Genomic DNA, 21,684 nt, shown 5'->3' on the forward strand with positions numbered 1-21,684 from the left:
CTGCCTATTTTAATGCATAATTTGGATTGTGAGTCCACTTTTAGTTCCTTAGAGGAGTTAGAACACAGCTGGCTCTCAAATGAATCTAAGAATAATCGCCTTTTTCCATGCTCAAGGGCAATAATACCCTAAATCTCTGTTTCATATCACTTCATTCATGACATGGCCTTCCCTATTACCTCTATTATAATTTATTTTTCTTAATCATTTTTTAGGAACAACATCACTAAAAGGCTTTTTAAAATGCAAATAAATTATGTTCACCAAGTCACTGTTTTCTATTATTCATCTTAAAAAGAAGTAACTTGAGCAGGTTAACAGGCACAATTTTCCTTTCATGAGTTTGTATACTTTATGTTGGTAGAGTACTTAAATCTCCTCTCACTTATTTTATGAGCTATGTGAATATTCCAATCTTTAAAAATACACAAATCTTGGGACACACATATTTTACACATTTTTGTGGTAGCAGATATTTTAAAAGGAAATACGAATAGTGGAAAAGAAAGGAGGAATTAGCTGGAGGTTAACAAGTTAAAAACAAAAATGGTAACCATGGAAAGCCAAAAGGTAATATTTAATTTTATTTACTGTATATGATCACGAAAAAAAACTGCATTTAAGTTACTAGCTTTTTATATTTCAGTCACATATGCAAAGATTATTTAAATTAAATAGAATAAGTCCCAGTATTGGGAGGACTGGAACCTTGTCAAATATGAATAACGTACAAGCTTTAAAAGGATATCTATCTTTTTAATATTTATTTACTTTTTTTAGGTTTTTTTTTTTTTTTTAAGAGACGGGGTTTCGCTATGTTGCCCAGGCTGGTCTCAAACTCCTGAGCTCAAACAATCTGCCTGCCTCAGCCTCCCAAAGTGCTGGGATTACAGGCGTGAGCCACCACGCCTGGCCCAAAAGGATATCTATCTTTAAAAGGATTGTCAATCTATTTTAAAATATGCTTAGCCACATGCCCTGATCTCTTACCTGTGCCTCTCTAAATACATATGGTCCTAACTCCTTCCGGTGTTCAATAATCTTCTGGGCTTGCTCTACTGGAATGTCAATTTGTAAAGCTGGTGGAATACTGGAATTAATAAAGCAGTTGATAATAGTTGTAATCTTCTTCTGGATGACAGACTCATCACAATGAGAATGGCACAAGTCCTGAACAGAAGGAAAGATAGAATGGTATACAATTAATGCATTACTAGAACACTTAATAGAACTGTATCAATATGTGTTTCAATTAATATATGCATTTCAACTTTAGGTCAAGAAGGCAGTGGGATATTTCAAGGCTGTCTTTAAAAAATTATAGATTTTCTTTCTCTTGGATTTGAGGAACCTAAGACTTTGATACATCTACATTACATAAATACAGATTTCATATAATCCTGATCACTTATTCCTCTAGGCAAAGGAATGACATTAGTATCTACTTTGACTCATTTAACAACCGTATAATGAGGGCCTGTTATATACCAGACACTGAGCTGAGCCTCAAGACACAGCCCCTACCCTTTTAAGGTTCAATCTCCACTGGAGGAGAAGTGTGAGAACATGTTGCTCCTATTTTGGATAGTTAATAAATGTTATGATAGAGGTATACATAGTATCCTAGGAGAACATTGAGAATAGGCACCTAACTCCGCCTACAGGTGGATATAAAAGCTTTCCCGTCCAGTCCTGCTTCTACGCCAAGGTGATTTAGGCTCAAAAAGGTAGTGGGCATGCTGGTTGTCAACAGGTGTGCCATTCTATATCTTTTATTATCTATATTGTGTAGTTACCCTATCGTATTATCCTCTTTATAGATAACCTAAAATTAATGATCACACATTAAAATGAGCCATTTAAAAATTTGTCAACATTTATTTTAGACACGGGGGTACATGTGCAAGTTTGTTGTATGGGAATATTACGTGATGCTGTGGTTTGGGGTACAGATCCTGTTACTTAGGTAGTGAGCATAGTACCCAACAGGTAGGTTTTCAACCCACCCTCCCCTCACTACCTGTTCTAGTAGTCAGCAGTGTCTATTATTCCCATATTTATGACCATGTGTGCCCAATGTTGAGCTCCCACTTATAAGTGAGAACATGTGGTTTTTGGTTTTCTTTTCCTGCATTAATTCTCTTAGGATAATGGCCTCCAGCTCCACCCACACTGCTGCAAAGGACATGATTTCATTTTTTTATGGCTATGTAGTATTCCACGGTGTATACGTACCACATTTTCTTTATCAATCTACTACTGGTGGGCACCTGGGTTGATTCCATGTCTTTGCTATTGTGAATAGTGCAGTGATGAACATATATGTACATTTATCTTTTTGGCAGAATTATTTATTCTCCTTGGGGTATACATCCAGTAATGGGATGGCTGGGTCAAATGGTAGCTCTGTTTTAATTTCTTTGAGAAATCTCCAGACTGCTTTCCACAGTGGCTGGACTAATTTACATTCCCACCAATAGTGTGCAAGTGCCCCCTTTTCTCTGCAGCCTCACCAAGCAGCTGTTATTTTCTGACTGTTTAATAATAGCCATTCTGATTGGTGTGAGATGGTATCTCACTGTGGTTTTGATTTGCATTTCTCTGATGATTAGTGATGCTGAGCATTTCTTCATGTTTCTTGGCCATTTATATACCTTTTGAGAAGTATCTGTTCATGTCCTTTGCCCAAAATGAGCTAGTTTTAAAGTCACAGGTGTAGGACTATCATTTTTTTAAATAAAGAGGTAGTTTAGCTCAAATTATGGCATTTCTCTGTCAAAGACATTATTTTCCAAATCATCAGAAAGCAAACAAATTTGGAAACTTCTCACTTTAGGCCCAGAAATGAACCAACATTTATTAAGTACCCAGTATATGCTGGGCATTGTAATAGCTCTACTATGGATATTACAAAAGAAACAAAAATTCTGATGTCTTTCATGTAAAACTTTATATATAATTTGGTATAAGTTAAGTGTGAAAAAAGCTTAATATAATGTTACATTGTGACAATTAGCACTTCATACTCAATTTAGCATCACCTTAGAATAAAGCCTATTTAGGCCAGGTGTGGTGGCTTATGCCTGTAATCCCAACAATTTGGGAGGCCGAGGTGGGCAGATGGCTTGAGCCCAGGAGTTTGAGACCATCCTGGGCAACATGGTGAAACTCTGTCTCTACAAAAATATACAAAATATTAGCTGGGTGTGGTGGTGCATGCCTGTAGTCCCAGCTACTGGGGAGGCTTAGGTGTGAGGATCACCTGAGCTCAGGGAGGTCGACGCTGCAGTGGGCCATTATCACACCACTGCACTCCAGCCTGGGCAACAGAGTAAGATGGTGTCTCAAAAAAAGAAAAGAAAAGAAAAAGCCTATTTTATATTATTCAATTAGCCTCCTAACTATGGAATATAAGGCTTGTGAAATAAAACAAATTTGTGAAGCTATACAATTATAATTTTGAGTAAAAGGACAGCATTTGGTCAGAATTATAACTGATTTTTTTTTCTAATTGTTCTGCCCTGTTGTGCCATTAGCTTAGTTAACTCTTGCCTATTATTAAGGTCTCAGTTTAAGCATACTTTCCTCTAGTAAGCTTTCCGTGACTCTCAGTCCAGGAGAGATGTCCATCTCAGGTACTCCCATAGCACACTGTGCTTCTTCCCTTGTTGCACTAATCACACTCTTATAATTGCCTTGTCTACCACTCATTTGTCCTTCTTCTGATACTATATGCTCTAACAGGGTAGACTGTTTTGATCACAATTGTATCCTCAGGATTTTGCCTGCCCCTTGGTAGGTGCCTAATAAATATTTGTTGGATAAATAAATCCTTCCAGTCTTTACGGACACACACACACACACACACACACACACACACACACACTTTAGATTAAACCATACTGATTTTTAATAGCTAGTTTTTAAAAAAGATCAATGAGCAGAACATCTTTTCCCATCATTGATTATTCTCCTGGAACATTTTTAACGGCTAGAGAATGTTCTACTATATAGATATATCGTAATTTAGTAACCAACGTCCTTGTTGTACAACTGGGTTCTTTCCAACTTTTCACAATCCCGAGTAATGTTTGACTAAGATTACTCCAGCCATCTCTTTGTATATTACCACAATCAATACTGAGAAGCAGCACAGCTTAGTGGTTAAGAGCATGGGCTTTAGCAATAGAATGACCTGATTCAAAGTCTAGCTCTACCAGTTAATTAGCTGTGTGATGTCGGGAATTTCTTGCCTTTCTGTGCATTAGTTTCATCTGTGAAGTGATGAGAATGACATCCTTGACCTCATGGGATTCTTGTGAGAATAAATTCATTATTACATGAAAAGCATTAAGACAATATCTGGCACATAGTAAACACTTAATAAGAGTAAGCCCTATAAGAGTTAGCTCGGTTAGACTTTATCAAAGTGGAATAAATGCCTTCCAACTGGCAAACTCCCTCATGGTCCAATGCAAGTATCATCACTCTTGCTGAGACCTCCCTGACCTATTGTCCCCATACTCCATCATTCTCTCCTCTGTGCTAAAACTATACCTAGTCAGAACATGGATCAGAATCAATATTATTTCCTAATATTTGTTCTCATGGATGTCTTCCTGCCTGAAAGAGGGCAGTGTGTTGTATTCACCTTTTTACGCCTACAATTTAGCATAATAACATTTGATACTTAATAAATGTTTGTTATATGAACAAATTTACTCCTATAGCATGCTTTTTAATAGCTACCTAGTATTGTAAGTCTGTCATGCTATATTGTAGAAAAGATATTAAAATGGAGACCAAGGGCAGCCTTAAAGGAGAAAGTCATAAAACTAAGGGTTCACTGTGTATAAGTCTATAGTTGGTTTTTAAAATACCTATTTTACAAAGTTTATCTCATTACCTCTTGTCCTAGCAAGGTTAGACTTGTTCATATTCATATTAGCTTAAAGATAGTTCCACCCACCCATAATAAAAAAATTATCTATTGTGGAAAACACACTCTACCTCCTTTCTAATTCTCAAAAAAATTATTTTAATATTGCTCATGTGAAAGATTGTGAAAAAACTTCTCTCAAATTTTTTTTACCAGCCTGGGCATCATAGGGAGACCCCATCTCTACAAAAAAATTAAAAATTAGCCAGGCATGGTGGTGCATGCCTGTACTCCCAGCTACTTGGGAGGCTGAGGGGAAGATCGCTTGAGCCCAGCAGGTCAAGGCTGCAGTGAGCTGTCATTGTGCTACTGTACTCCAGCCTGGGCAACAAAATGAGACCTTGTCTCAAAAAAAAATTGTTTTTTAATATTATAGTCTCAGCTGAGAATAGTACAAAAACTGTTGATAACAGAAAAGGGTAGAAAACAATTTTACTGTATGTTGGAAAAGCTTGGAAATAAATTTTATTGAGCAACTACTAACTGTATGTTGAGCAACTGTATTAGTGTCATATAATATATAGTTATAGGCCATTTGAAAGCATTATGCTCCTAAATTGTTAATTTTTATTCCTCATGTTTACAATGGGATGGAATAGACTGCTTGCAAGGAAATAAGCCTGCTACCTCTGGGAGCATTTAAGCAAAGACTGAAATACCTTTCAGTATTTCTGTACAACATTTCTTTATTCAAGTCTAGACAACATAACATGGAAAGTCCCTTCCTCCTCTTCAATGCAAAGATTCTGTATGATTACATTAAACACGTAACCCTGAAAATAAACTGTCTTTGTACCTAGCCATTTCTCTTTTACTTATTTTGTTAAGAATTTGGCTATTCTTTTTCATCTCTAATTCTTTCTAATTCTTTTCTCTTCTCTGTTGGTTTATTTATCCATAATCCAGTATCTTTGATTACTATTACTATAAATATGGCTGGGAGGGATTCTTACAAAGAGATCTTGGTTGTATGGATACACCAAATATAGACATTGTTAGGAAAAAATATGTACAGTACATTTAAGAGATAATTGATGTGTAGAAATATAGTTAAAACTCTCTTCAGGAAGGTTCTCATTAAATCTTATGTATGTTAAGACCTGAAAAAAACCTAATACAGGTTGAGTATCCCTTATCTGAAATGCTTAGGACCAGAAGTGTTTTAGATTTTGGATTCTTTTTTGGTTTTGGAATATTTGTATTATACCTACTGGTTGAGCATTCCAAACCCAAAAATCCAAAACCTGAAATACTCCAAGGAGCATTTACTTTAAGTATCACGTTGGCACTCAAAAAGTTTCAGATTTTAGAGCATTTCAGGTTTCAGATTTTCAGACTTGGAATGCCCAACCTGTGTTATCATTCCAGGGCTCACTCTTACTCTTCACTGTATAATAATAAATGTATCTAGAGATTGGACAATAAACATCTCAATATTTATATACTGGTAGGAAGAAGATAGCAAAATTGGGATATCTTATACAAATCTTGTGCATAAAGTTAGTTAAAAATCTGACATTTTAATGCATTTCCTCCTCAAAACAGGTGGTTTTCTCCAGCTCCCAATACAATACCTTATATTTTTGTACTTCTTGCCAAAAGAGTAAACCATTTTCCAATAAATCTCCTTTTAGAGCCACAAAACGTTGAAATTGTCTTGAAGTAACTGGATTCAATAATGCTTTGCGAAAAGCAATGATTTTACAAGATGAAGAGATCCACTTACTCTCCACAGGCTGTCCAAAACAGAGAATATAGGAAATTAGCTCATTAATTAGGCTAACAATTACCAACTTCTATCTCCTATAATTTTGCCTGTTGAAATGCCTGGCATGGCTATAATAGAATTTCACAACATTTTCACCTATTCCTTTCTCTTTTGTCTCCTTTATATTTTTATGGCTTCATTTTTAGGAGGTAGAGTGAAAAAGAAATGACTAGATGATTTAGACCGTATGACTACAATGTTTAAAAATGTTAACAGTTATTACAGCTTGAGATTATGGTGAAAAACTACTTTTTAGTGCATTGTATGAGTTCTGTGCTTAAACAGAACAAAGTAATCATAATGTTATGATTATATGTTATTACATTATTTATTTTATTATTACATGTTATATATTAATATATAATTCTCCTGCCTTTTAAAAAGTAAAAGTAGTTAAACATTTAATATTTCTCATTTTTTAAGAAAAAATTATCAATTGATTCTATAAGTTAAATAATTTACTATAGAGCTTCACTATAATTTTATCCTGAAAATATTATATTTTTAGATGAGACATCTTTATGTTATTTTAAATAAATTATGATTTAAAATAATAACAAATAATGATTATTAATAAATTATTTTAATACAATTCCTTTGACTGATGGTTTACTTTACATAACATAAAAGCTAGAAGCACCCATGGCATTTTAGTAACACCTAAAGGTATTTTTATCAACATTTATTTTATATCTTTACAATTTGGAAATATAAAATATCTACTTTTTAAAATTTTGCCCATTTAAAATCACATATTCAACCCCATTTAGCCTTTCAGATTGAAAACATAAGAAATCGATTTTATTGAATTCACTAAATAGATTTTAATATTTAAGTTTCCCAAAGCTGATTTTTAGCTTACAACCATGCAAGGAAGTATCATTCCAAAGACAATGATTTAGATGGATTTAGCAACACATAAAATAAATTCCTTGAAACAAATATGTGACCATCAATTTAAGTGTTTAGAGAGTTATATTTTTAAAAAATGCCATGGTAACACAAAGGAAGGAGTAACTAATTCTGCCTGGAGGAGTAAAACCTTTACAGAGAAGGGCCTTGAGGATGACATCTGAGTTGGAAACTGAAAAGTGAAGGCAACTCCAGGCAGTCTAGATGAATGGTGGTGCCATTAACCCGGATAAAGTGAATAGATGTCCATCACTATTTTGGTGAGACACATGTCATGTTCTGTGGACAAAAAGTTAAGACCCCCACCATATGATCCATATTAAAATTATAGCCCTACAAATAGGAACAACTATGTATTAGACTGGGACGTTTATTTAAAACCCACTCAGCAAATAATATTTTAAGATCTGCTTAAGATACTAAAACTCAGAAATTTAAAACCTGTAATTTAAACAAAATAATAAAATATATGTAATAATTATATAAAAATAATTCCATTCTATGTAATATTTCAATCAAAATTATAGCAAAAAACAAACATTAAAAAAGTTTCTTTCTTTTCAAGAGGAAAATACACAAAAGAGCATATTAACAGTTACATACATTCCTCCAATATTCAAATAAACATCTATTTTTGTTAGTTAGCAGAGGGTCACCTAGGTCTAGTTGGACATTTTATTAGGACCTGCAGAAGGATAAATACACATAAAACTTATAAGCTCAAAAGGAAGACTATGTTTATCATGCTTGTTACAAAGTAAAATAGGCCATTTCTAGCCAGGTATTATATTGCAGTGGTTTTAAGTCACCAAAATGATAGTTATCTTAATTCTTTTAAAGCTAAAATTCTATCTTTTTGCTTTTAATATTTTTATTTCTATTTCAATTTGATTTGATTTTTTATGTATGCTCCTGCTCGGCAAAGTGCCCTTGTAAGGATGCCTGAGAGCAGCGTACAGTTATGATTAAAATGCAGTTCTAAATAGAAGGGATAATGTGCCAGGCGTGTTGGCTCACGCCTGTAATCCTAGCAGTTTGGGAGGCCTAGACAGGTGGATTGCCTGAGCTCAGGAGTTCAAGACCAGCCTGGGGAACATGGCAAAACCCCATCTACACCAAAATTGCAAAAAATAAGCCGGGTGTGGTGGTGCGTGCCTGTAATCCCAACTACTGGGGAGTTTGAGGCACGAGACTTGCTTGAACCTGGGAGGCAGAGGTTGCAGTGAGTTGAGATTGTCCCACTTCATTCCAGCCTGAGCGACAGAGCGAGACTCTGTCTCTAGATAGATAGACAGATAGATAGATAGATAGATAGATAGATAGATAGATAGATATAGATAGATAGACAGACAGATAAATGAAAGTCATAATGTAAGACGATTTAACCTGCTGATTCTGCTGCATGCTACTCATTTGTTGAGTAATTTACTCTCAATAATAAACTGTCATATGTTGGAATGCACAGCTTGTCTCAGTAAATCCATGACGTGCAGAATAAAGAAAAATACATACTTAAGGCAATCACACACTTCTAACGTTGAGCCAGTCAAGGATTTCTTTAAGAATAGAGCTCCTTATTCAGGAGGCGAAGGCAGGAGGATCACTGGAGCCCAGGAGTTAGATGTGATAATGAGCTATGATCATACTACTGCATGGTAGCCTGGGCAACAGAGCAAGATCCTAATAATAAAAAATAATTTTTTAAAAAAGAACAGAGTTCTGAATTCCAAGGGCCGACGGGAAGCCTCTAGCAGGGGACTGGGCCTTGCGGAGGGACCCTGTTTCCCATTTCTTCCCCCTGCCTTTTCACCCAATAAAACCCAGCTTTATTCACCCTTTAAACCATCTCCAAGCCTAAATTTTCCTGGCCGTGGGATGGACAAGAACCCAGTCTTTAGCTTAACGAAGGAAAAGTCCTGCAACATTCTTGGCATGCAACGTGGGGGCTCTTGAAGAGATGTATCAGAATTCCACAATGCATCTGGTTCTCGGGCAAGTCACTGAAACGTGGGTCAAATGTTGAAAGCTGCTGTACTATGATGTGAAAATAAAGCCCACCACAGCTCAACAAGGCCTACTGCCTCTAGACTCCATCTCTGTGGGCAGGGCATAACTGAACAAAAGGCAGCAGACAACTTCTGCAGACTTAAACGTCTGAAGAGAGCAGTGGTTCTCCCAGCACGGCATTTGAGCTCTGAGAACGGACAGACTGCCTCCTCAAGTGGGTCCCTGACCCCCATGTAGCCTAACTGGGAGACACCTCCCAGTAGGGGCTGACAGACACCTCATATAGGCAGCTACCCCTCTGGGACGAAGCTTCCAGAGGAAGGATCAGGCAGCAATATTTGCTGTTCTGCAGCCTCCGCTGGTGATACCCAGGCAAAGAGGGTCTGGAGTGGAGCTCCAACAAACTCCAACAGACCTGCAGCTGAGGGACCTGACTGTTAGAAGGAAAACTAACAAACAGAAAGGAATAGCATCAACATCAACAAAAAGGTCATCTACACCAAAACCCCATCTGTAGGTTACCAACATCAAAGACCAAAGGTAGATAAAACCACAAAGATGGGGAGAAACCAGAGCAGAAAAGCTGAAAATTCTAAAAATCACAGCACCTCTTCTCCTCCAAAGGATCACAGCTCCTCACCAGCAACAGAACAAAGCAGGATGGACAATGACTTTGACAAGCTGACAGAAGTAGGCTTCAGAAGGTCGGTAATAACAAATTTCTCTGAGCTAAAGGAGGATGTTGGAACCCATCGCAAGGAAGCTAAAAACCTTGAAAAAAGATTAGATGAATGGCTAACTAGAATAAACAGTGTAGAGAAGATCTTAAATGACCTGATGGACCTGAAAACCGTGGCACGAGAACTTCGTGACGCATGCACAAGCTTCAATAGCCAATTCGATCAAATGGAAGAAGGGTATCAGTGATTAAAGATCAAATTAATGAAATAAAGCAAGAAGACAAGGTTAGAGAAAAAAGAGTAAAAAGAAACGAACAAAGCCTCCAAGAAATATGGGACTATGTGAAAAGACCAAATCTACATTTTTGATTGGTGTACCTGAAAGTGATGGGGAGAATGGAACCAAGTTGGAAAACACTCTTCAGGATATTATCCAGGAGAACTTCCCCAACCCAGTAAGGCAGGCCAACATTCAAATTCAGGAAATACAGAATACACCAGAAAGATACTCCTCGAGAAGAGCAACCCCAAGATATAATTGTCAGATTCACAAAAGTTGAAATGAAGGAAAAAGTGTTAAGGGGAGCCAGAGAGAAATGTCGAGTTACCCACAAAGGGAGGCCCATCAGACTAACAGCGGATCTCTTGGCAGAAACCCTACAAGCCATAAAAGAGTGGGGGCCAATATTCAACATCCTCAGAGAAAAGAATTTTCAACTCAGAATTTCATATCCAGCCAAACTAAGCTTCATAAGTGAAGGAGAAATAAAATCCTTTACAGACAAGCAAATGCTGAGAGATTTTGTCACCACCAGGCCTGCCTGACAAGAGCTCCTGAAGGGAGCACTAAACATGGAAAGAAACAACCAGTACCAGCCACCACAAAAACATGCCAAAAGTAAAGACCATTAATGCTATGAAGAAACTGGCATCAATTAACAGGCAAAATAACCAGTGAACATCATAATGACAGGATCAAATTCATATCTAACAATATTAACCTTAAATGTAAACAGGCTAAATGCTGCAATTAAAAGACACAAACTGGCAAATTGGATAAAGAGTCAAGACCCATCAGTGTGCTGTATTCAGGAGACCCATCTCACATGCAAAGACACACATAGGTTAAAAATAAAGGGATGGATGAAGATCTATCAAGCAAATGTAAAGCAAAAAAAAAAGCAGGGGTTGCAATCCTAGTCTCTGATAAAACAGACTTTAAACCAACAAAGATCAAAAGAGACAAAGAAGGCCATTACATAATGCTAAAGGGATCAATTCAACAAGAAGAGCTAACTATCCTAAATATATATGCACCCAATACAGGAGCACCCAGATTCATAAAGCAAGTCCTTAGAGACCTATGAAGAGACTTAGACTCCCACACAATAATAATGGGAGACTTTAACACCCCGCTATGAATATTAGAGAGATCAATGAGACAGAAAATTAACAAGGATATCCAGACCTGAACTCAGCTCTGCAACAAGCAAACCTAATAGATATCTACAGAACTCTTCACTCCAAATCAACAGAATATACATTCTTCTCAGCACCACATCACATTTATTCTAAAATTAACCACATAATTGGAAGTAAAGCACTCCTCAGCAAATGTGAAAGAACAAAAATCACAACAAACTGTCTCTTGGACCACAGTGCAATCAAATTAGAACTCAGGAGTAAGAAACTCACTCAAAACCACACAACTACATGGAAACTGAACAACTTGCTCCTGAATGACTACTGGGTAAATAACGAAATGAAGGCAGAAATAAAGATGATCTTTGAAGCCAATGAGAACAAAGACACAATGTACCAGAACCTCTGGGACACATTTAAAGCAGTGTGTAGAGGGAAATTTATAGCACTAAATGCCCACAAGAGAAATCAGGAAAGATCTAAAATCGACACCCTAACATCACAATTAAAAGAACTAGAGAAGCAAGAGCAAACAAATTCAAAAGCTAGCAGAAGGCAAGAAACAACTAAGATCAGAGCAGAACTGAAAGAGATAGAGACACAAAAAACCCTTCAAAAAATCAATGAATCCAGGAGCTAGTTTGTTGAAAAGATCAACAAAATTGATAGACTGCTAGCAAGACTAACAAAGAAAAGAGAGAAGAGTCAAATAGATGCAATAAAAAATGATAAAGTGGATATCATCACTGATCCCACAGAAATACAAACCACCATGAGAGAATACTATAAACACCTCTATGCAGATGAACTAGGAAATCTAGAAGAAATGGATAAGTTCCTGGACACATACACTCTCCCAAGACTAAACCAGGAAGAAGTTGAATCTCTGAATAGACCAAAAACAGGCTCTGAAATTGAGGCAATAATTAATAGCCTACCAACCAAAAAAAGTCCAGGACAAGATGGATTCACAGCCGAATTCTACCAGAGGTACAAAGAGGAATTGGTACCATTCCTTCTGAAACTATTCCAATCAATAGAAAAAGAGGGAATCCTTCCTAACTCGTTTTATGAGGCCAACGTCATTCTGATACCAAAGCCTGGCAGACACACAACGAAAAAAGAGAATTTTAGACCAATATCCCCGACAAACATCGATGCGAAAATCCTCAACAAAATACTGGCAAATCAAATCCAGTAGCACATCAAAAAGCTTATCCACCACAATCAAGTCTGCTTCATCCCTGGGATGCAAGGCTGGTTCAACAAATGCAAATCAATAAATGTAATCCATCACATAAACAGAAACAATCACAAAAACCAGATGATTATCTCAATAGATGCAGAAAAGGCCTTCAACAAATTCAGCAACCCTTCATGCTAAAAACTCTCAATAAACTAGGTATTGATGGAACATATCTCAAAATAATAAGAGCTATTTATGACAAACCCACAGCCAATATCATACTGAATGGGCAAAAACTGGAAGCATTCCCTTTGAAAATCGGCACAAGACAAGGATGCCCTCTCTCACCACTCCTATTCAACGTAGTGTTGGAGGTTCTGACCAGGGCAATCAGGCAAGAGAAAGAAATAAAGGGTATTCAAGTAGGAAAAGAGGAAGTCAAATTGTCCCTGTTTGCAGATGACATGATTGTATATTTAGAAAACCCCGTCATCTCAGCCCAAAATCACCTTAAGCTGATAAGCAACTTCAGCAAAGTCTCAGGACACAAAATCAATTGCAAAAATCACAAGCATTCCTATGCAATATTAACAGACAAACAGAGCACCAAATCGTGAGTGAATTCCCATTCACAATTGCTACACAGAGAATAAAATACCTAGGAATCCAACTGACAAGGGATATGAAGGACCTCTTCAAGGAGAAATACAAACCACTGCTCAACGAAATAAAAGAATACACAAACAAATGGAAGAACTTTCCATGCTCATGGATAGGAGGAATCAATATTGTGAAAATGGCCATACTGCCCAAAGTAATTTATAGATTCAATGCCATCCCCATCAAGCTACCAATGACTTTCTTCACAGAATTAGAAAAAAAACTACTTTAAAGTGCATACGGAACCAAAAAAGAGCCTGCATTTCCAAGACAATCCTAAGCAAAAAGAACAAAGCTGGAGGCATCACACTACCTGACTTCAAACTATATTGCAAGTCTACAGTAACCAAAACAGCATGGTACTGGTACCAAAATAGAGATATAGACCAATGGAACAGCACAGAGGCCTCAGAAATAACACCACACATCTACAACCATCTGATCTTTGACAAACCTGACAAAAACAAGAAATGGGGAAACGATTCCCTATTTAATAAATGGTGCTGGGAAAACTGGCTAGCCATATGTAGAAAGCTGAAACTCAATCCCTTCCTTACACCTTATACAGAAATTAATTCAAGATGGATTAAAGACTTAAATGTTAGACCTAAAACCATAAAAACCCTAGAAGAAAACCTAGGCAATACCATTCAGGATATAGGCATGGGCAAGGACTTCATGACTAAAACACCAAAAGCAATGGCAACAAAAGCCAAAATAGACAAACAGGATCTAATTAAACTAATGAGTTTCTGCACAGCAAAAGAAACTACCATCAGAATGAACAGGCAACCTACAAAATGGGAGAAAATTTTTGCAATCTATCCATCTGACAAAGGGTTAATATCCAGAATCTACGAAGAGCTCAAACAAATTTACAAGAAAAAAACAACCCCATCAAAAAGTGGGCAAAGGATATGAGCAGACACTTCTCAAAACAAGACATCTATGCAGCCAACAGACATGAAAATATGCTCATCATCACTGGTCATCAGAGAAATGCAAATCAAAACCACAATGAGATACCATCTCACGCCAGTTGGAATGGCAATTATTAAAAAGTCAGGAAACAACAGATCCTGGAGAGGATGTGGAGAAAAAGGAATGCTTTTACACCGTTGGTGAGAGTGTAAATTGGTTAAACCATTGTGGAAGACAGTGTGGCGACTCCTCAAGGATCTAGAACTAGAATTACCATTTGACTCAGCAATCCCATTACTGGGTATATACCGAAAGTATTATAAATCATGCTGCTATAAAGACACATGCGCACGTATGTTTATTGCAGCACTATTCACAATAGCAAAGACTTGGAACTAACCCAAATGTCCATAAATGATAGACTGGATTAAGAAAATGTGGCACATATACACCATGGAATACTATGCAGCCATAAAAAAGGATGAGTTCATGTCCTTCGCAGGGACATGGATGAAGCTGGAAACCATCATTCTCAGCAAACTGTCACAAGGACAGAAAACCAAACACTGCATGTTATCACTCATAGGTAGGAATTGAACAATGGGATCACTTGGACACAGGGCGGGGAACACCACACACTGGGGCCTGTTGGGGGGTGGGGGGCTGGGGGAGGGGTAACATTAGGAGAAATAACTAATGTAAATGATGAGTTGATGGGTGCAGCAAACCAACATGGCACATGTATACCTATGTATCAAACGTACACGTTGTGCACATGTACCCTAGAACTTAAAGTATGTATATAAAAAAAGAACAGAGTTCTGATAGAGTCACATTTTCCTCCAAATTCCATTCATCAATTAAAAACAGGATCAGTGCTCAGTTGTCAGTTTAGAAAACAGTGTGTCCTCAGTGAGGATTTTTAAACAAGAAAGGGAAAGAAAAACAATACTTTGACAGAGCAAAACTTACAAGAGGAAGAATATAACAAACATTACTTGCCTTCCAGACCCCGATTTTCTTTTCAGGCTTCTGTAGTAAGAGCTCTTCTGCTATGTCTTTCATCTGTACCTGAAAGCAAAACCAATTATTTTATCCCAGTTATTCAGACTAAAGGCTTGAAATCATTTACTAATTAAGTAGCTAAAAAAATGAGATAAAGGTTAACTTGGACAAGAGATAGTGAAGTTTAGGAGAAAGAGGATCAAACTTAAAAATGGAAGCCCTGTGGTCAGGTACCAAATTTTTCTGAACACTCTAACCTCATCTGTAAAATAGAGATAATACTACCCGATTGTTACTGCCCCAAATGATGATAGTTTCACTTGAGCTCACATGGGAACTGAAGCTGGAAAGACAATTACGACTTCTCAGACTTTTTAGCTATTTTCTAGCCATATACTTTCACAACGAATTTTAAAAGAGTACTAAAAGTTACTCAACATGGAAATACAGTAGATATTTCTTGGGGTTATTGCCTATTCATATCATTTCCCCTTTCTTGGGAACCACTCATAACAAACCTGTGCTATTGACTCTATCTCCCTGTCCATAGCAGATAGATCCAGAAGCAGATCTAGAGAGATAAGGACTAGAATCACTGGGGCTAAGTCTTTTTGATAGACAGAGCCAGGAGGAAAGATCCGAGAATTCTTGCTGGGTTCCTAGGGCTGTCCTGGCCTACATCTTTTCTAAAGCTTGGATGTCAACTCTTAAGTGTGTGAGGTGCCCCAGCAGCATTTTAGAATCAATCCTCACCCTTCCTTTTGTCTTTGGTTCAAGGTTGCCAAAATCAGTTTATTTTGCTGGCCACCTAAAGAATGCTAAGTCAAGAAATGACTATGCATTACAATAAAATTACAGTGATAAACATAATGAGGAAACGTGGTAAATAATATTAGCAAGCCAGATGTCCTTTTACTTGACTTTGGATAGAGAATTGGAGTTAGCCTGAAGAAAGAGATTGAGGAGATTTGAGTTTTCCCAAAGCTTATTTCCAGAAACATTTTTCCTAAAGTCAATCCTTCTTCTTCATACTATAAACTCTGTCTTCCCAGCTGCATTGTGTTTTCCATAAGTTGCTCAGCTCAAATGACTAAGGATATTTCCAAATAAGTAGGCCACAAAGTGTTTGAGAAACTGAATATAGAATGAAGCTTTTCAGGTTCTTCCTGATTAGTATTAATGGCATGTGGCTTTGCATACTAAAGTCCAAAACTGCATGTTTTCTGACCCCTGTGTTATTTTTATAAAGATCAGGTTTGCCTGAAACCTAAAAACAAGGTGTGCTAATGACATTTTAAATTATCAAAGAAATACTTCTAATAAAATAAAAACAAGGCAAAGCAAAGACAAACCCACTTTACAAAATAAAAAGTAAAAATCCTCACTCCCCAAACCCATTCCCAGGAGGCAGATCTTTTTAGGTGTTTTTCTACCATAAGCATAAACATAAACAGATGGATGGATGGATGGATAGATATGCATAGACAGAGATGTAAGTAAATGTAATGGGATTATCTTCTATACATTGTTCTACATCCTGCTTGTTTTGTTCAATAAATGACATCTTTCATATAGTACATGTGGAAATCTCATTTTTATTTTTTAATCTCATTTTTTAAGGAAATCTGCGTATTTTTCCATAGTACAGAATTATCATAACTTATCTAATTCCTCTCCCATTTGATATTGCAATGAATATCCTTGTATAACCTTGTCCACTTGTGTGAGGACTTAATAATATTAAAAATAACAACTATATTAATAGATAACATTTGAGTGTTTGCCATGTGCCAGGCACCACTCTAAGAAACTAAGCACATGTTAATTTCACTTCATTTTTCAGAACAACCTTACTAAGTAATTACTATGACCAACTCAATTTTTCAAATGAGGAAACAATTTATGAAACTTAAAGGTGGTACAACTAATATGTGGCAGTGTTGAGATTAAAACTTGGCAGTCACAGCTGGGCACTGTGGAACTTTCCTATAGTCCTAGCAACGCAGAGGCTGAGGCAGGAAGATTGATTGAGCCCCAGTGTTTCAAAGCTGTAGTGCACTATGATTGTGCTTGTGAATAGCCACTGCACTCCAGTTTGGACACTGAGACAACAGGGTGACCCCTGACTCTCAAATAAACAAAAAACCAAAAACTTGGGAATTTTGACTCCATGCTTTTTTTAAAAAAAAAATTATTATTATTATTATTTTAGAGACAGGGTTTCACTCTATCACCCAGGCTAGAGTGCACTGATGTGATCATAGCTCACTGTAACCTCGATCTCCTAGACTCGAGCAATCCTCCTCCTTCAGCCTTCCAAGTAGCTGGGACTACTTGGTGTCCCAGCTGTGGTACATGCCACCACACGTGGCTGACTCCATACTTCAAACCATTCTCAACAGAAGTACAATGACTAAGGCCTGGCATGGCGTCTCACACCTGTAATCCCAGCACTTTGGGAGGCCAAGGCAGGAGGACTGCTTGAGCCTAGGAGTTTGAGACCAGCCTGGGCACATAGCAAGACTCCATCTCTTCAAAAAAATTTTTTTCAATTAGCTGGGCATGGTAGTGCATGCCTGTAGTCTCAGTTACTTGGGAGGCTGAGGTGGGAGTATTGCTTGAGCACAGGAGTTCGAGGCTGCAGTGAGCTAGGATCACACCACTGCACTTCAGACGGGGTGACAGAGAGAGCCCATTCCTTAAAAAAAAAAAAAGGACAATGGCTGGGTCACCAGGTATGTACATTTGAAGTTCTCAGAGGTACTGACAACTGCTATCAAAAGATTATACTAATTTATATACCTTTATCTTCTGACGTGCTGCAAACTCTTCACTTGCAAGAAACAATGGCAGCCATACATTTTCTAGCCTATTTTGCACATGCTTCTGGATTTCAACTAGAACAGGTGCATCAAGCTGCTCATGAAGAATCTTCCCCCAGCCACCACTTAAATGCATTACCTAAGAAAATTAAAATGGAAACAGAAACTATTGTGCTTTCTAAAAGAAACACTAATAGTCATTAATTCATTCATTCACTACAAAACCATTTGCTGCACCCTGAGGGGTGCCAATTTTCATTTTCTGTATAACATCTCCTGGCTATACTGAGCAATAATTCCCCTAAAATCAGACAGACAATTGTGGTTTATGTGCTGGTTGTTTTAGATGTATGATTTGTGCTTACTTATGATATATCAAAAAGAACACAGAAGTGGGATTTTTATCCTGTGTGACCACAGCAATGGCATTTTTTTCCCTCCACGGACTCAGTATCTCCAACTGAAAAATGAGGACATTAGTCTATTAGTTTTCTAATATCCTATGAATCTCTGATTCTAGTCATATTGATCCACTTAAGAATTTTCTTCTGTGGATGAGGAAAATGTGTTAATTAGTTAAAAGACAACCTTGACTCAGATATTATAAATACATATATTACCAACAAATGTTGGGTTGGAGATAGGATGATGGCAGCTGTAGTGCACTATGCACCCAGAACAGTGCAGTTGTAGTGATAGCAATGTAGGGCTTTTCCAACAACCTCTAAGCAGAAAACAGAGGCAACAGGAAACAGAAAAAGGTCATGTTTTATAGATAATAAGTACCATTTGTAAAACACAACTTCTTTGTGATCTAAATTTTCCTTCTGCTTAATGATTGGCTTCAACAAGCTACTAATGACTTTTTCCTGCCATAACTCATTCTTGTTTCTACCTGTTTCTGTGTACATATCACTCAAAATTTCTGGATTGCTCAGTGGAACAACTGCCCTCTTCTTTGTTCTCCTTTGAGCAATAATGTTAATATAATACAACTACTAATACTATTGTTTTATATAAAAACAAAAAGGAAATCCTCTTCTTAGTTCTCCTTTAATAATATCATTAAATAATATCAACACTAATATTTTTCTGTATAAAAACAAAAAAGAAAAAGAAAAAAAAAGACTACCTTGCTAATCAAAGAGCAAATTGGCTGCACAACTGAAATCTGGACTAGCACGATCTTTATAAAACAATGTGATGCAGACATCCTTAAGTATAAAATACATTTTAAAAGTGATGACAAAGACAAAGAAGGATCATTGGGGAAAATCCTCTGTAGTAAGCCTATCTATTTGCTATGATAGCAATGGGTGACTTTCACTGACTTAGATTCTCAGCATGTTGTGTGTACTATGGAGGATTCACACAGTAGCATGAGATACCATGAAACCTCACGCAATGTAGCACAAGCCAAATAGAAAACAAATGCTTTCCATGTGTTTATTTCATACTTGTGCTTACTGAGACACCCAACCACTTTTGCTAATGTGTCCCAGATTTGTATCTCAGGGAACTAAGGACAAAGCATTTTTGTCAAAGTTGCTTAATTCCAGAATTCCTGCTCCCTCTTGCTCCCAAAGACTTTTGCCAATTTCTCCTGCACCCCAAAGATCTAGCTTTTAAATTTGGTATGCCTTACTTGTGAACCTCTCTGAGTTTTTCTTTAATTTACTGAATTTAGCATTAATCTGAAATTTGTATTTTATTAATATATACCATTAGAACATGCATTCTTGTAAACTACCAAACAAAAAAAAATCATAAACTATACATTACATCTTTAGGTATGAATGTAATATTAACAAACTTCAAGCTAAATAAATTATAATAATTATTTATATTTCAAAAGTATAAAAATTGAGTCATATTTCATGAGCAGTGTTACATGAACACAAACCTACTGATGAATCCCAATTTTTTATATATATACACATATATGCACATATATATACATATATACATATATACACACATATACATATATACATATATACATATATACATATATACACATATATACATATATACACATATATATACATATATACATATATATACATATATACACACATATATACATATATACACATATATATACATATATACACATATATATATATATTTTTTTGAGACACAGTCTCACTCACTCTGTTGTCTAGGCTGGAGTGCAGGGGCACAATCTCCACTCACTGCAACCTCTGCCTCCTGGGTTTAAGGGATTCTCCTGCCTTAGCCTCCCGAGTAGCTGGGATTACAGGTGTGTGCCACCACACCTGGCTAAGTTTTGTATTTTTAGTAGAGACAGGATTTCACCATGGCCAGGCTGGTCTCGAACTCCTGACCTCAAACAGTCTACCTGTCTTGGCCTCCCAAAGTGCTGGGATTACAGGCGTAAGCCACCGCGCCCAGCCCAATCTTATATTCTTGCTGTCAATCTAATGACACTGTAGTTATTTAGTTATTAATAAATTGTGATTAAGGCCATAGGACTTTGGTCCAACAAAATGTTCAAACTGTCCTGGTCAATAAAAATAGTTTCTGGGGAAAATACAATTGTAAGGAGGATTTTCTTTTCTTTCTTTTATAATATTTGCTCAAGGTTCCATAGTAAAGAGGATTTTCAAAGATCGATTATATTTAGAGTAATATCAGTTCAGAGAAGAACAGAAAAGTGGTAGAGATTTAGCTTAATGGTTGATAACAGCTGTTTTCCTACATGTTGACAGGTGCAGGGAGCTTGTCCATCTTCTTCACCACTTTATCTTGAGCACCTAGAACAGTCTGGCATAGTGAAGGCACTCAAATTTATTGAATGAGTCAATGAGTAGGTGAATAAAAGTTATTTTATTCTATAAACTACTTTTTAGAGTAACACATTTTTATACTATATAATGTTTGAGTATTAAAGACATTTAATTTATAGATGCTCATAAATACCTAAATAAATATCAAAGGTCTTTAACACATTAGTCATAAGCAAAAGAAAATAAAATAAGAGACTTTCAGGTTGTTGGCAAAAATAGAAATAAAATACCGGTTTTCAAACATCAATTTAAAAAATAGGTTTGCATGTTGATACCTGGTTCTGCTGATACAGAGAAGCTGGACTGTTGGGTCCAAAGAAATATTTTTTATTAAGGTATTTGTTTTTAATGTATATAGATTTTGCCTTCCTTTGATTTCGATCTCTGTAAGTTATTCTCCGGAACTGCTCAATGTCTGTCCAGCACATAAGATCCATGCTAAAATGAAAACAAAAACAATGTATAGCTCTTCATATTTCTTCCTCTAAATTCTAGTAAACACCCGATTGTTGTTTTGACAGAACTTAGAAAGTGGCTATCTTGACTAGTAGC

At 36.6% G+C, this 21,684-nt stretch overlaps 1 protein-coding gene across 8 annotated transcripts in view; it reads right to left on the reverse strand.

Annotated features, from left to right (window-relative positions):
* The window catches only part of RGS22 (regulator of G protein signaling 22), a 146,719-nt gene that overhangs the window by 19,868 nt on the left and 105,167 nt on the right, over positions 1–21,684 (reverse strand). For 6 of the 8 annotated variants that reach the window (XM_055116778.2, XM_055116777.2, XM_003821703.5 and 3 more), the window contains 5 exons: positions 21,408–21,570; positions 18,303–18,461; positions 15,498–15,566; positions 6,514–6,675; positions 991–1,170 (listed from right to left, as the gene is read on the reverse strand). In XM_055116778.2, the coding sequence (XP_054972753.1) occupies positions 991–1,170; positions 6,514–6,675; positions 15,498–15,566; positions 18,303–18,461; positions 21,408–21,570 (733 nt within the window). The remainder of the gene's footprint in view (positions 1–990; positions 1,171–6,513; positions 6,676–15,497; positions 15,567–18,302; positions 18,462–21,407; positions 21,571–21,684) is intronic. The other 2 variants (XM_055116781.2, XM_055116780.2) reach the window with 1 other exon arrangement.

Source organism: Pan paniscus, chromosome 7 (genome assembly GCF_029289425.2).
Source record: "Pan paniscus chromosome 7, NHGRI_mPanPan1-v2.0_pri, whole genome shotgun sequence".
NCBI lineage: Eukaryota > Metazoa > Chordata > Mammalia > Primates > Hominidae > Pan > Pan paniscus.